This window comes from Terrapene carolina, unplaced genomic scaffold (genome assembly GCF_002925995.2).
Source record: "Terrapene carolina triunguis isolate 2854851 unplaced genomic scaffold, T_m_triunguis-2.0 Scaffold42, whole genome shotgun sequence".
NCBI lineage: Eukaryota > Metazoa > Chordata > Testudines > Emydidae > Terrapene > Terrapene triunguis.
In genome coordinates, this window is record NW_020664393.1 from 26322697 (window position 1) to 26338544 (window position 15848).

Below are 15848 nucleotides of genomic sequence, written 5' to 3' on the forward strand. Positions count from 1 at the left end.
GGTGCACCCCCCAGTTTGGGGATCACTGTTGTATAACCTCCAATTATGGATTTAACAATAGTTAAAGTAAATAAAAATCAAATCACTTAATTGATTATGACTAAGGCTGCATGTCTGTCATGGAAGTAATGGATGCCATGACTTCTGGGACACTTGGGTGTGGGAGGGGACTCAGAGCTGGGGTGTGGGGTGGCGCTTACCTGGGAGGGTTCCCCGGAAGCGGCCAGCATGTCCCTGCAGCTCTTAGACGGAGGGGCCAGGGGCCTCTGTGCACTGTGCTTGCAGGTGCCGCCTCCACAGCTCCCATTGGCTGTGGTTCCCGGCCAATGGGACCTGTGGAGCTGGACCTTGTGGCGGGAGCAGCGCAGAGAGCCCCCCGGCCTTCCCTCCCCTTAGGAGCTGCAGGAACACTTGGAGCTGGATAGGGAGCCCTGCCAGCACCACCAACCCTCCCCAGAACCAGTGGGGGTCCCGGGCCACCCCCGCCGAGCACCCGCGGTGCCCCCGGACTACCCCTCCAGAGCACCCATGGCCTCGCAGCCCAAGTTTTAGTTAGGGGTATAATGTAGAAGTGACAGACAGGTCATGGACTCTGAATTTTTATTTACTGCCCGTGATCTGTCCATGACTTTTTTACTAAAAATACCCATGATTAAAACGTAGCCTTAATTATGACCCCAACATTGAAGATGAACTGGATAGTAAATACAGCTATTTGGATATTGAGTGTACAGTTTCTCAGCACGGAGTATTTGGAGATAAACCCATAAAAGGGTTATATGGACCCAACTGCCTCAGTTCCATCTAAACCTCAGAACTAGAGGAGAAGAATTCTGAAGAGAAAAGAAATTAGGGTGAAAGTGTAGGGATAATCCATTAAAAAGAATTACATTTACTGGCAAGTAACCTTTCATCTTAGACACGAGCCCCTGCATATTCTCACATGTGGAAATGTAATGTGAAGTACACCACCAGGAAAGAAGACTAAGGTGTTCCACTTAAGACTACTGAACTGCTCTCCCAATGTGAGCATAGGAGTTAAATGTCAAATGGAGAGAGTAACATGTAAACCAGGGGTGGGCAAACTATGGCCCACAGGCCGCGTCCAGCCCATCAGACCTTTTAATCTGGCCCTTGAGCTCCCGCTGGGGAGTGGGGTTGGGGTCTTGCGTGGCTCCCGGAAGCAGCAGCATATCTCCCCTACGGCTCCTATGTGTAGGGGCAGCCAGCGGCCCTTGCATGCTGCCCCATCCCAAGCGCCAGCTCTGCAGCTCCCATTGGCTGGGAACCATGGCCAATGGGAACTGCAGGGGTGGCGTCTGTGGATGGGGCAGTGCGCAGAGCTGCCTGGCCGGCATCACGCCTCCACGTAGGAGCCAGACGGGGGACATGTTGCTCCTTCTGGGAGCTGCGGAGGCGATGCCTGCGGATGGAGCAGCGTGCAGAGCCGCCTGGCCGTGCCTCCGTGTAGGAGCCGGAGAGGGGACATGCCGCTGCTTCTGGGAGCTGCTTGAGGTAAGTGCCACCCGGAGCCTGCACCCTTGATCTCCTCCCATGCCCCAACCCCTGCCCCAGCCCTGATCCCCCTCCTACCCTCCTGCATTCCAAACCCCTTATCCTTAGCCCCACCCCAGAGCCTGCACCCCCAGACTGAGCCCTCAAACCAGGGATGTAGGAGGGGGTATGGGCTTTGGGCTGGGGGTGCAGGTTTCAGGGTGGGGGCAGAAAGAGGGGTTCATTGTGTGAAGTACTTCATATTGTGTGTTTTAAACCTGCCGCCTATTAATTTTATCAGGTGACCCCTGGTTTTTGTGTTATGTGAAGGGGTAAATAACTCTTCCTTATTCACTTTCTCCATACCATTCATGATTAATCTCTTTTCCAAGATGAACAGTCCCAATCTTTTTTATCTCTCCTCATATGGAAGCTGTTCCATACCCCTAATCCTTTTTGTTACCGTTCTCTGTACCTTTTCCAATTCTAATATATCATTTTTTTGAGATGGGGCAACCAGAATTGCATGCAATATTCAACGTGTGAGCATACCATAGGTTTACATAGTGGCAAAATATTTATCGTCTTATTATCTGTCCCTTTCCTAATGGTTCCTAACCTGGTTAGCTTTTTTGATTGCTGCTGCACGTTTTCGGAGAACTGTCCACAATGACTTTAAGATCTCTTTCTTGAATGGTAACAGCTAATTTAGACCCAGTCATTTTGTATGTATAGTAGCACATTGGAAAACATGATCCCATTACTTTGCATTTATCAACAGTGAATTTCATCTGCCAATTTGTTGCTGAGCCACCCAGTTTTCTGAGATCCCTTTGTAACACTTTACAGTCTGCATTGGACTTAACTATCTTGAGTAACGTAGTACAGTCTACAAACTTTGCCACCTCTCTGTTTACCTCCTTTTCCAGATCATTTGAGTATGCTGAACAGCATAGGTGCCAATACAGATCCTTGGGGGACCCTGCTATTTCATTGTGAAAACAGGTCAGAATAAATGGCCAGTCTTGCTTCCTCTTTTAACCAGTTACTGATTAATTTGAGAACCTTTCCTCTTATCCCATGACTGCCTACTTTGCTTAAGAGCCTTTGGTGAGGGACCTTGTCAAAAGTTTTTGGAAAGTCCAAGTACATTATATATACACTGGATCACCCTTGCCCACATGTTTGTTGACCCCCTCAAAGAATTCTAGTAGATTGGTGAGGCATGACTTCCCATTTCAAAAAAGCCCTGTTGACTTTTCCCTAACACATTGTGTTCACCTCTGTCTGATAATTCTGTTCTTTACTATAGCGTCAACCAATTTGCCTGGTACTGAAGTTAGGCTTACCAGCCTGTAATTGCCAGGATCACCTCTGGAGCCTTCTTTAAAAATCAGTGTTACATTAGCTATCCTCCAGTCATGTGGTACAGAGGCTGATTTAAGTGATAGGTTACATACCACAGTTAGTAATTCTGCAATTTCATATTTGAGTTCCTTCAGAACTCTTTGGTCAATACCCTCTCATCCTGGTGACTTATTACTGTTTAATTTATCAATTTGTTCCAAAACCTCCTCTAATGACACCTCAGTCTGCGACAGTTCCTCAGATTTGTCTCCTAAAAAGAATGGGAACCTCCCTCACCTCCTCTGCAGGGAAGATGGATGCAAAGGAATGCATACAGCTTTTCTGCAATGACCTTGTCTTCCTTGAAGCTCACAAATCAGTGGAATACATTCACAAGTTCTCTGAGGAAGATTGTGGCAGTGGAATGATTGAAGACAGGCACAACCTGATGGAAGGCAAAGAGAGGCTGAAAGTTTTTGAATAACCAGCCCAAGATGGATGGAGACAAAGTGTGGAGAGACTTATTGGCTCACTATACAGAACCTCATCCACCTCTGAAAAAAATTGAATGTAGCTACTTCCTAGATTATAACATGATTTCTGTACTTCTGCAGAACAGGTCAGGAAACAGTTAGTCAATGTCCTCCAGTTGAAACCTTGAGGTGGAACGATTCTGGATTGGGATGAAGAATGAAACCATTTTTGAAAGTCAACAGCGGTAGGACACTGGTGGAAAATAAAAAAGTTCCTGTGAGAGAGTAAAGAAAGCCATGTATCAGTATTAAGCAATTTAATATAACCTGAGCTCTATCTTGTCATGTATTTCTGACCACGCGTGCTGGCTTCCTCTGCGCCCCAGGTGCTCAACTTCCCGTTCCACCCCAAGCCCCACCCCCTTCTTCCAAGCCCCTACCCCTGCCCTACCTTTTCCCACCCCCTCCCCTGAGCGTACCCCGTCCCCGCTCCTCCCCCTTCCCCTCAACACCTCCTGTACACCTTGGAACAGCTGATTGCAGCGGGTGGGAGGCGCTGGGAGGGAGGAGGGAGCTGGCTGCCAGTGGTGCTTAAGCACCCACTTATTTTTTTCTATGGGTGCTCCAGGGCTGGAGCTGGCACCTATGTTTCTGACCACCAGTGGAAAAGCCTAAGAACATATTTGCTTTAGTCTAACAAGAATGCATCTGTCCATCTAGCAAGAGACTGCTCCATTTCTTGAACAATAAGATTAGTACTGTTTTAGAGGCCATTTACACTGGTCATGTAATCTAAACTTTAGATTGTCTGATGGCTAGTACTTTCTTTGCTGGCCAAATATGGGGCTGAGGGATGTATTCTGTGTCATGGAACCTAATAATTTCAGATTCTGGATTTTGAAGAATCTTATTCTCTACAGGTCAGACTATACCAATCCCTATCATGACTGCTGCACAAAAAGACGGAGTCACTTCTGTTCCCTCTGAGCCATAGAAGAGGCTCCTCTATAGGTTGTGGGAAAAGGGTTTTATTCCAATTATTTCCTAATACCAAAGAAAAAGGACAGTTATTACCATCTTTAATACCATCTAAGAGACTCACACAAGGGTAGTTTTTCCTTCTAAAACACTCTCCAGCTAAAGGGGTAAAGAGAACAAAAAATGTTAAAATGAAAGCCTTACTTAATACTTTGCATTTCAAATGCTTTAATTGTTTTTTCTTCTTCTCTGTATCCTTTTAATAAAATGTTAAAAGGATTTTTAATGGTGTTTGTGCCATGGTACTAAACAAGCTGACATCTCTGTATACCAACCCCAACCCTGTTTAATGTTGGACCTTGGTCCCATATATTACATCTAAATTAATACAAGCTGCACTCTAGATGTTCGCAGGATTGTATCCTTTTATTTGTGAAGATCCAAAATTGTAAAGTTTCTCGAGGACTACTTGTATCGTTTGCTGAGTGAATCATACTATCCAAATGGATGTCAGATGTATTAGGGATTGTTATGAGCTAGATAGTTTACATCCCCCAGTTCATATTAGGGCTCCCTCCACTAGGGCCCAGACAGTTTCTTCAGTTTCCTTGCAAAGCATACCAATTTAACATCTGCAGGGTAGTTACTTGGGGTTCAGTCCACGCATTTACTAAGCATTATTCTCTAGTGGAATCATCCATATCCATTGCTGCTTTTAGCAGAGCAGTGCTGCAGTCTTTAAGTAGACTCTTAGCATTCACCACCTTAATTTAGGTTACTGCTTGCGAGTCACCAAAAGCCAAGAGTAGAATGAAATAAATATATATGGACAAGCACTCAAAGAAGAAAGAAAAGTTACTTACCTTAAACTAACTGCAGGTCTTTTGAGGTGTTGTCCATATATATTCCATGACACACCCTCTCTGCTACCATGGAGTCCTATATGTAACACTTGGATTCTGTGATGGGAAAGGAACTGAGTGGCAGCAGTTGGGCCTGTTTCACCCTTTTGATGTCCTTGTTACAGGAGGATGAGGACACTGAGTGCCTGCGTGGCCCAACAAACACTGCTATTCAAAATAATCCGATTTGTTGTGCATAGGGTGCGTGCACACCAAGAATGGATATATATGGACAACTTCTTGAACTAGTTACTGAAGTTAAGTAACCTTTCTTTTAGTTAAAAGACTTTCAGGACCACCAGTGGTGAACCCAACACCAAGAGGTGACGTTTTGAACTTTTGTTAAGCTTTTGTTCTATTGGACTTGCTTACCAAAATTAGTTTAGCCTGGCAGACCCTCTTGGAAGGACCATAACCCAAGGAAAGACAGAGTAGTAGTTCTGGAATTTTAATTTGAACTTTAAGTTTTCCTTAGGACTCTTGTTACCCCAGAATGAAAGCACGTTGTTGGATTCATTACAGGGCTAAACTACATTAACATACCCGTAAGAAGAGAAAACTGAGGCAGGAGCCACACCCATCAGCAGAGAGGGAAGATGCTATAATAAGGTCCCTTTTAGAACTTGATCGAAGTACTTTTGTCTGGGGCTTACTTAGTCAGCTGAATAATTCTGATTTTTAGAATGTCTACCACTTTTTTTTTTTTTTAAATACTCGTTTAAAAAAAAAAATCTGGAAAGTTTGTCAAGGTTTGTTAATGTAGTTTAGCCCTGTAATGATCAGATTTCTCCACAGGAAGTGGAGAACTCCTTCTATTCCACAAAAGGAACAAACAATAAGAAAAATGTATATGCCTCTGACTTTCTTTGATCCTCCTGTATCATTATCTTAACACTTTCAGGGGATAAAGATGAACAGGATAAGGCTGAGTTTGAACTAAGGACATACTTTCTAGACTGCATGGCAGGCCTGACAAGCAGTACGAAAGCCTTCCCACTATCTGATTCCTCAGAGGGTGCTGTGCCTTTCTCTTGGTGTGCTTTTTAACCAGAGAGGAAGAGGGGTATGGCTATAAATAAACAATGCTCTGCTGAGACTGGAATGGCTGCTGTAATCTGACTGTTAGTACTAAACAGGAATTTGAAACAGGTAACAACATGGGCCAGATTTTTAACGTTATTTAGTTGCCTAATGGAATTTACAAAAAAAGCAGCTAGGCACCTAACTCATTGATTTCACACAAAGCACCTAAATATCTTTACAAATCTAGCCCATAAGGTTAATTATCTGATTGAAGATATATTTCATTCCCAACAGCCAGAAACATAAATTTTAGAACTTCAGTTGGAAACCCTGTTATACCAAAAGATATTGATGATAACTTTGGTATAGATGAAATGTTCCAAGGCTCAGATACGTACCAGAATTCTTTTGACAGATGATGTCATTCTTCTCCATGAATCTGGGGGGCTGTTTATTTGCAAAGCCCTTTAAAATGGAAATTCACCTTGTACTGCAGTTTGCTTTGACAGTGGTGCAGCTTATCTTTGCCTTTAGCTGGTTTTCTGCCTTTTTGTCTCTCCTCCCCTGCACGCCCCTACCTCACTAAATCATACTTAAAAGCCAAAATGCAATTGCCAAATTGTCTATGTTCCACATTTAGTCAACTTGGAGCACAAATTAAAAGAGTAAAGTAAGTCCGCAAGCAAGACTTGCATTGTTTTTCAGAGCAGGTGAACCTACCTCCTCTCACTAAAGGCAGAACAGCTAGTCCTGTGTTCTGTGAGTGGAAATACTGGCCCTCTTGGGTATCCAGCTGGTTTTTAGCTTTTCTTGAACTCTATGCACACAAATTGCACATCAGTAAGAATTGTTAGCAATTAAAGCTAGTCAAAATGTTGATATGTTTCACGAAAAACTTCCACCATTTTCTGACCAGCTCTACTGTTGTTGTATTTGGCAGATAGAAGACCCATAAATGTTTAATATAAAAGGGACACAGTAGTTTTGTCTTAAAAATTAGGTTCTGTTAACCTACTATGAAATAAGTATTGAGTCATTTTTTAAAAAATGTCATAATCAACTATTTAGATCAGTGATATTCAGACCTCAGTGGTTCAGGAGCCAAATTAGCAATCAAAATTACCCAAAAGAGCCACTGTAATGTGAATTTATTGTTTCACTTACTATTTTATTTATATACATAATATTCTCACAGCAAAATAACAGACCAAGTATTCTATAATTGGTTAATAACATAGTAAAAGCATCCTGATTGGTTAATAGCTTAGATTAGTTAATAATTAAGTCACACAGTGTTTTAATATCATGTGCTGCAAAGAGCAGCAGGACAGTAAAGAGCCACTTGCAGATCCCGAGCCTCAGGGTACGTCTTCACTACCCGCAGATCTCGATCCCCGAACGTGCTCCCCGTCGACTCCGGAACTCCACCAGCGCGAGAGGTGGAAGCGGAGTCGATGGGGGAGCCGTGGCCATCGATCCCGCGCCATGAGGACGGGAGGTAAGTCGATCTAAGATACGTCGACTTCAGCTACACTATTCTCGTAGCTGAAGTTGCGTATCTTAGATCAATCCCCTCCCCCTAGTGTAGACCAGCCCTCAGTCTGAATATCACTGATTTAGATCCAAGTAGTCCTCTGCAGTGTTGGCAATGACCAGTAAATATTTCCTACAGCCATAGTGCCTCATACTTTTTCTTCTGGTGCATCTTGCATAATAAGTAGAGTCAGGCCTGGTCAGTATTTGAATGAGGAACATCTGATATTGTACAAAATAATGTTGGCATTCATTAGGCAGGTCTCTTCTCTCTATTGTACTGAAGAAATACCCCAGAATTCTGCTAGTGGTGACTGTGGTGCTTGGGAGCCCATCTTTCATTTGAGACATAAAATTAAAGTTCTGGAGAATTTGATCAATAAGGATCCCACAATCCCACAGCCCTTTTATAAGAGTAAGGATGTCACTCTTGACGTCTTGTACAAATTTCAATTTGGGTAAAATCTCCTTGCATTTTGAAACGATAATTCCTCTTTGACTTGTATTTGTTATGTAGCTGTATTGCTGATTTATGCAATGTCTTACTTATACCCCAATTTCTGGAAGACAAGTGATTGAAAGCTGAGATCCGCACATTTGAAAACAAACAAACAAACCAACTTCTAGCCTTCATGTTTGTGGATAAAAGCTTGAAAATGTAAGCTAAAGTTTCAAACAAGAATGCAAATATAAAGAACCCCAATTTTTACAAAATCTCATGATTTTTTGGGGCCTGTTCATGATTTAATGTTTGGAGTTGGCAGTACTGGTATTGTGTGCTGATTGACAATTGTTTCAACCCTGAGATAGTTGCACATGAATAATGATTAAACGATCCTTATGTAGACATTCATGTAACTATTTGAAAGCACTTTAGAGATAAAAGGAACTAGAAAAAGTTACGCTGTGTCTGAGAACACTAAAGTGAAACAAATGATCCTAAAGTTGTGTTTTTTTAAAAAAGATGCATTTTTTTAAAGGGCTAGTATTGTTATTGTAAATCTCAAATGTAAAATGTCAAGTCAGGAATGCCCCTTGAACTTAATTACATGCAAGTCTGGACTTGAGCTTGGAGAACAGGCTGGATAAGTAATCATTATAACTGCATAAATATACTATATTAAAATGTGGTGTTCTATTTAAATTTGGCATTGATCTTAAAATAACTATCAACTTTCAAGTAAAAATTGCCACTTTAGAGTATTAAAATATTATTTTTATTAAATGTTAGTTTGAGATCTTTTTTCACTCACTAAAACTTGCATTAACATATTACATTAAAAGGGTCACTTGCTTACTTGAAGTTATAACAGAACATGCTTTGGAAAAGGTTTCTAGAAGCAATTCTTTTAAAAAAGTAACAACTTATAGAACAATCTAGTAACCAGGTTTTCTTCCACTACACTTCTCATCACACAGTAGCTCTGCTCTAGAATATATGGTGTACGTAAGTTATCAAAGCAACACTATTAAAAAAACCTTTAAATGGTTAAAATGTACAAATTTGTATTACGTTGTAAAATAACCTTGGTGGCATTAAATGGATGTGAAATTGAATATGGCAGATATCCAACCTTGTCTGCAAAGAATAGTGCAGCAGCGACCAATAAAGCATAGCAGATAAATCTTTTGCTTAAATTTCTTTGGACAATTAGGGAATGTATTCAGCATACAAAGTCTTACTGTCAAGCTGATCCAGGAAACTAAACTGAAGATCTTTTATGAAACTGATGGGGACAAATTACATTAATCAGACATGAAGCTTAAATGAAACAGCATTAGTTCTTTATTCTGAGGGAATTAAATAGCTCCAAGTCTTAATTTTTCTTGACTAGGAAAGTTTATATGAATGAGAATATGAGCAAAGATTTAATAGTGAAGCCAAAAATGTAATAGGTACAATTCATGTGTAAATCTAAAGATGAACTAAGAAGGTCCCCCAAGTGATTGGCTGAGTTTGATTCAAACCTAAAACTTTGCGACTCATCATATACATATGATATAATGGGTTGAGTAGTGATGCAATTTTTATATTTTTTATATTTTTACAGGTTAATCAATTTTCATCGCTCTAGACTTCACTTTACTCTGAGATAATAGATAATGTGTAGAAATAAATTTGTCAAAACTCAGCCCATTATATATTGTGTTTATTAAACTAGTTTTAGGCAGTATTGTTGGCGGTTTGTGTAATGCAAGCCTCCAGCTGCAGGAGCTAACTCCTACCAGCAGGGGAGAGGAGAGAGAGTGAAAGATGTGATAAAATGCTTCCTTATAGCAAGTGTTGTTATGAATGGGAAGAAAAATGCATGTGGTGGGAGAGAGTTGAATGATTAAAGGAATATAAGCGGAGCACATAAATAGGTGTTCAAATAGTTAAGTATTTAAAATCTGGTATTGGCATAACACATACTTGCCAGGGACTTGGAGAACAAATGTATACCTGAATGGTTAACTAAGTTACTAATTTAGAGAGTGCAAAAATAAATGATTAATGACCTAAAGTGTGAACAAATGGCTTTTAGCACTTTGACATGAAATTAGTTTATCACTTTATATATTGTTAGAACAACATTTGTCAGGTAGAATTTATTCAAACTAGTGTTGTAAAAAACATACCTACATTTCCTTCTTTCGAATTGTTAAAATACAATAAATAAGATAATGGTTTGTTTCAGGAGTAAGAAATTAATAAATGAAGCTTCTGCTCAAAAAGACGGCAAATCTAGGAAGCTTAAGACAAGTTAATGTCTCCCAGCAAGCAGAGTTTGGTGCTTAAAATCATTCTTCTATAAAAAAAATTAATGAGACAATTTCATGTGTCATTTCTTAATTTATGAACCCCATTTATAAGGAAAATGTTTATCACAGAAAAATAAGGCTGCAGATTAGATGTCACAAAAATAGAAATCACATTGATACAAAAATATAATAAACTGCAGCCACCAAAATGTTTGATAATGCAACTGTGGATAGCAGGAAATTAAGTTAAACCTGAATGAGAGTTTACAGCTATGAAGTGTGGAGGGGAGTAAAAACAAATTCAGCTACATCAATATAGCTAGAACTCATGCAGAAATTGCATCACATAAAGACATACGTAAAAAAATGCTGACGTGAACAAGAGGTCCTAAAATATGTCAATATTTTCAAAGTGATTAGTGAGTTTGGGTACCCACATTACGAGAATGTAATTTTCAGAAAGTGTTGAGCATCCACCCTTTGAAAGTTACACTAGTATGAGAACTTGGACACACAAAAATTGAGGCTCAAGGGCTCAGACCATAACTGATGTATAGATTTTGCAATTAACAAAATTATAATGTAACATATATAAACTTTACTCCTGCTTTTAAACTACTATTTTCTTGATGAAAACAGTATTTAAAAAAAAAAAACATAAGAAAAATGGGTACTACTAGCTACACTTTACATCTTCAAAAAGATATAGTATGTGGGTAGAACAAGCTTTGACATGTTTAAGTCCATCACTTTACTAATCATATTAAAGTAATCAAATTGTGAGATTTTTTTGCTTTAATAACAATCTCAATCTGAAAAGGCAAAACTCATTCCATGATTTTTTTAAATTCAGACCTCGAAAGAGAAAAAAACCCAGAGAAGCACAGAATCTGAATGACATAGCAGAACTAAAATAATTTTTGCTCAAGGATAATGTAAGTTGACAAGAACATACTTTGAAATAGTCCTTTTTATTTTGCAAGCCACAGTGTGAAAATACAGATATAGGGATTTTTTTTCCTGCATAAAAAATAAAAAAAATTCTCAGTGAGTTTAAGGAGAATGCACTGCAAAATTATCTTTGAAAAATAAGTTAATGGAATGTTTATTAGCACAGCAGATTTCTTAAAACTCATTCCAACAGGCATCAGCAAACAGAAATAATTCCAAATCTTCTCATGAAGTGTGATTTACATGTGCTTAAAAAAAAACAAAAAACAACCCAACTATCCCTTCCCCCCATTTATCTTACTGAATCTGCAGTAAGAATTTTAAAATGCAATAGCACAAATTGATCTTGTGTTTATCAGACTGAATCCTTGGAATTTTGATAATAGCAATAAGAAAATTTTGGTTCTCTGAACTGCATCAGAAAAGTTATTATATAAGTTGTCAAAAACAGGAACATCGTTTTCCTTCCATCATCATAAAAACTCTCTCAGAATCTAAGTATTAAGGTTCCTGACATATAGGTACAGCAATATCATACACAAGGTATACTTCACTATATACAGACATCCTGGAATAATTAGAAAGTGTTAATCATAATACTCATGTAATCCTTTGTTCTTAACACCACTTACCATTAGAATTACAAGATATATTTTGCATTTTTAAAAAAGAAAACTCAAATCATTAAAAAAATATTTATTTGATAGTAAGTGTGATTACACCATCATGACAATTATTTGAAGCGCTGATTAAGAGACAGAGGTTAAAATGTAGGCCAGTTACTGTCCTAGGTAAATGGTAAAAGGGAGATACAGATATTTGGAAGAAAACAGATGACCGTAGTTACAGAAAAACTGATCAGACTTGTTACAATACCTTTATTTTCAATATGTAGAGAAGTAAATATATAATAAAGAATTATTAGCTTACTTCATAATTATACTTTACAGTAATATACAGGTTACAATTTTAGTGCTTTTAGGACATGTTAAACCCACATAAGCAATAATAGTAACTAGAATAGATGCTCAGTTGCCCATTTAAATATTTTTATATATATTTTCACAGACATATTAACTTTCTTTCTCTCACAGATATTCATATAATAAAGCTAAAGGGTGGTTGCAGCAAGCCTTCTCACCACATTAAGCACAAAGCAGCAGGGTCTAGGCAAGATTCTAGGCTTCCAAAGGCTTGGATTGTGGGCCTTGGAGACTGACATATAAAACTCCACCTCTAAAGCCCCTTGTGTCAGTTTCACATAAATATGGTTTAATTTGAAATTTTTAAAAGCTTTCACCAGTTGAAAGCTCCAAGTTCTCTGATTACAAAAGACTTTTTTCCTGTCTAATTTTTATATCCTTTTAATTCTAAATGTGCTTTCTGAGGGGTAACATTAATCAGTGTGTTTAAGAAATGACAATTTTCCTTGTTTACATCCATTGCTGCTGAATGTCATTTTCATTGTCTACAACTGTGTTAATTTTTACAAGGCCCAAACTCGATCTGAAAAGCACAGATGCATGACAGATCATAAAGGCCGATCATTATTTATCATTTATTTAAATCTGATAGCAAACCCAGTATTTTATAGAGGTCAGTTTGACCAAGGCCGGATATTAGCTTTGTTTTTGTGCCCGACTCTAAGCAGTAAGTAACGATGAACAAATATTCTGATCTGAGGTATAATCATTACTTAAAGTTAATGTAAGACAAATACACAACTTAAATTATTTAATCGCAAATCACGCTTGCTACTGTCTAATAGTCTTTCAAGAACCTTAGCATGTTATTGATCCACCCATAAATTACCTCCAGTTCAGCCATAGGTTGCAAGTATCACCATCTTTCGCATGTCCTCCGGTTCACGGTATTCCTCCTCCTCTTGCAAATATTCCTAGAAGCCTGAAGATTCATTGATCCAGTGTCTATGATGCGCCAGCAGCAGTAATAACTCCTAAAATGCGCATTAAGTGAAAAAAAAAAACAGATCTACGAGCAAAGCACTTTTTAAGATCCTTTCCCCTGGCTCCCAGCGAGGCAGCACCAACGAAAGCTGCACAGGGGTTTGCTCAGCTTTACAGACCGGGGCATTATTGTTTCCCAAAAAGCAAGACGAGCCAGCCCCGAGCAGGACCTCGCACAGGGTCACGCCGGGCTGGCACTGCCCCTGGCACATACACACAGGCGCGCCGGGCGCGGCAACTTACAGACAGACGCGACAGCCGCAGCCTTCGCCCCCGTGAGAGAGTCGGGACAGAGGCGCCCCGCGCCCGATAGTCCGCGGCCCCGGGGGGCTGCCGAGCCCGCCTCGCCTAGCGCGGCCCGGGCTCCCGCGGGGCATTTTCGCTTCATTTGCCCACTACCCTGGTACTGGTAACTTCCAGCCCAGCCCGCTGCGAGCAGCCGCCCCCCTCCCCCCGCGTACGTCGTATCCCTCCGCTGCGGCCTCCCCTCCTCCTCCCAGCCCTCACAGAGAAAGCGCCTTTCAGCCAAGCTCCCCGCCCACCCCGCCTCTGCCGCTCCGACATCTTCTCTGCCAGCCGGCCGGCCTGCTCGTACCTGCGCCGCGCTCCCGCCTCTCTGGGCGTGTCAGCGGCGGGGGCCGCGGAGCAGGCCGCTGGGGAGCGGGTGTCGGGGCAGGGGGCGCGCGCGCGGCGCGAGGGGCCGAGGAGGGGGCAGGGACTCTTTCCCCGGGCGGAGGGATCGCGCTCGCTCGCGGTGGGTCGGCCGTGGCGGCAGCGGCGTTGGCGGCGGGCTGCTGCTGCCTGCGAGTTGTTGTTTCCTCCTCCTCCCGGCCGCGGGTTGAATGGTGGAGCCGAGACTCTTCCTGCCGAACGAACAGTGACAGCTACCGGGCGGGCGGACGCGTTCGCAGGGCCCCGCCGCCGCCGGGGAGCGCGGCCCGAGCGCGGCTCGCCATGTCCGGGGACGGCGGCAGGCACAGCGCGGAGCTGCGAGCGGGTAAGTGGAGGGCTCCGGCTGTTGGGCGCCGCGGAGCCGGAATGGCTGGTGCCCAGCCCGCCGCTCACCGCCTCTCTCTCCCCGCAGAGCTCTACTTCCTCATCGCCCGCTTTCTGGAGGACGGACCCTGCCAGCAAGCGGCTCAGGTAGGGATGGCGCCGCCGGGGCCTGGGGGGCCGGGCAGGGCGGGGTGTTCGCGGCGCACTCACAGCCGTTCCCCCTTTTGTTGTTGCTGCAGGTCCTGATCCGAGAAGTGGCGGAGAAGGAGGTAAGCGGCGCCGCACGCCCCGCGCTCGCCCCGCCTGCGGCCTCTCCCCGGCCCGGGCGCCGGGGGCTTTTCGGGGAGGGGGCGGCCGTGACTGACTGAAAGGTGCTTTTTCTTCCCTAGCTGCTGCCCAAGCGCACGGACTGGACGGGCAAGGAGCATCCGCGGAGCTACGAGAACCTGGTGAGCCGAGCGGCCGGCCGGCGCGAGGCGGCGGGGAAACTTTCCGAGCAGCCCAATAAAAATTGAATTTCCCGCAAAAAAATTTTTTTTACAACTTAAAAAAAAAAAGAAAAGAAAAAAAAACTTCAGGGAGCTTTGACCCCCCTCCCCCGTCAGTGACAGTGAGAGGGGAGGTGAGGCTGCTGCCCCGGGGAAAGCCCCCCACTGGGGGGGTCTCGGCGTGAGGGTAAATAACAACAATTGTCCTAATGGGAGAGCCCCAGAGTCACTGTGCTAGAAATAAAGGTACGTCATGGATGTTGTGCAGGGAGAGCAGGAGGCAGTGAGGGGAGGAGCGAGCGGAGAGAGCCTGCCGGAGCCAGCCTGGCCGGCAGGAGACGGGGGCGCTGTACTCTGTGCAATCCTGCTTCACACACACAAAGGCTCAGAGCTGCTGCATCACAACCCCACAACTTCCGAATATCCCCCCACATCCTCACCTGTGGCACACACATGTGGTGGGGGAGGAGGATGGTCGCCAGCTGGCTGATTGGCTGGAGCAATACCCTAAGCTCAGAAAGCTTAAATTTGCTTTCAGTACGGGCCCTGGCTGTGTGTGTGACTCTCAGAATGGTATTTGCCTCCTTTTCCTACCTGGGATGGCAAATTCATTGACAGGTGTCTGCTCTGAGGCATTATCTCTTGACTCCGTGTAACTCTGCAACAGAATGTTGGCAAAGGAGCATTTATATAATTTGTAGGGCAGCATTGTGTTGCTAGATTCATAAAATAGATTGGATTTTTTATACTCTGCTCTCCCTGTAAGTTGTTTTCACTCTGACAGTGCATCTACAGTAGAAAAGTTAGTAGCTGTAATACAGCTCAAGTGTAGGTGCATTGGTGTTAAGCTGCTATTGTGGATGGCATTTTTTGCAACATGTGACCTGTAGGTTTTCATGAAACAGTGGCCAAAAGGCCTAAGCCTTGTCTGCATTAGCAATTTATCCACTAATA

The 15848-nt window shown here is 42.6% G+C and overlaps 1 protein-coding gene across 2 annotated transcripts in view; it reads left to right on the plus strand.

Annotated features, from left to right (window-relative positions):
• Positions 1–14135: 14135 nt before the first annotated feature.
• The window catches only part of PHIP (pleckstrin homology domain interacting protein), a 341807-nt gene continuing 340094 nt past the window's right edge, over positions 14136–15848 (plus strand). For both annotated transcript variants that reach the window (XM_024194657.3, XM_024194658.3), the window contains exons 1-4: positions 14136–14407; positions 14495–14553; positions 14646–14675; positions 14796–14855. In XM_024194657.3, coding sequence (XP_024050425.2) covers positions 14365–14407; positions 14495–14553; positions 14646–14675; positions 14796–14855 — 192 coding nt within the window. In that variant the 5' untranslated portion in view covers positions 14136–14364. The remainder of the gene's footprint in view (positions 14408–14494; positions 14554–14645; positions 14676–14795; positions 14856–15848) is intronic.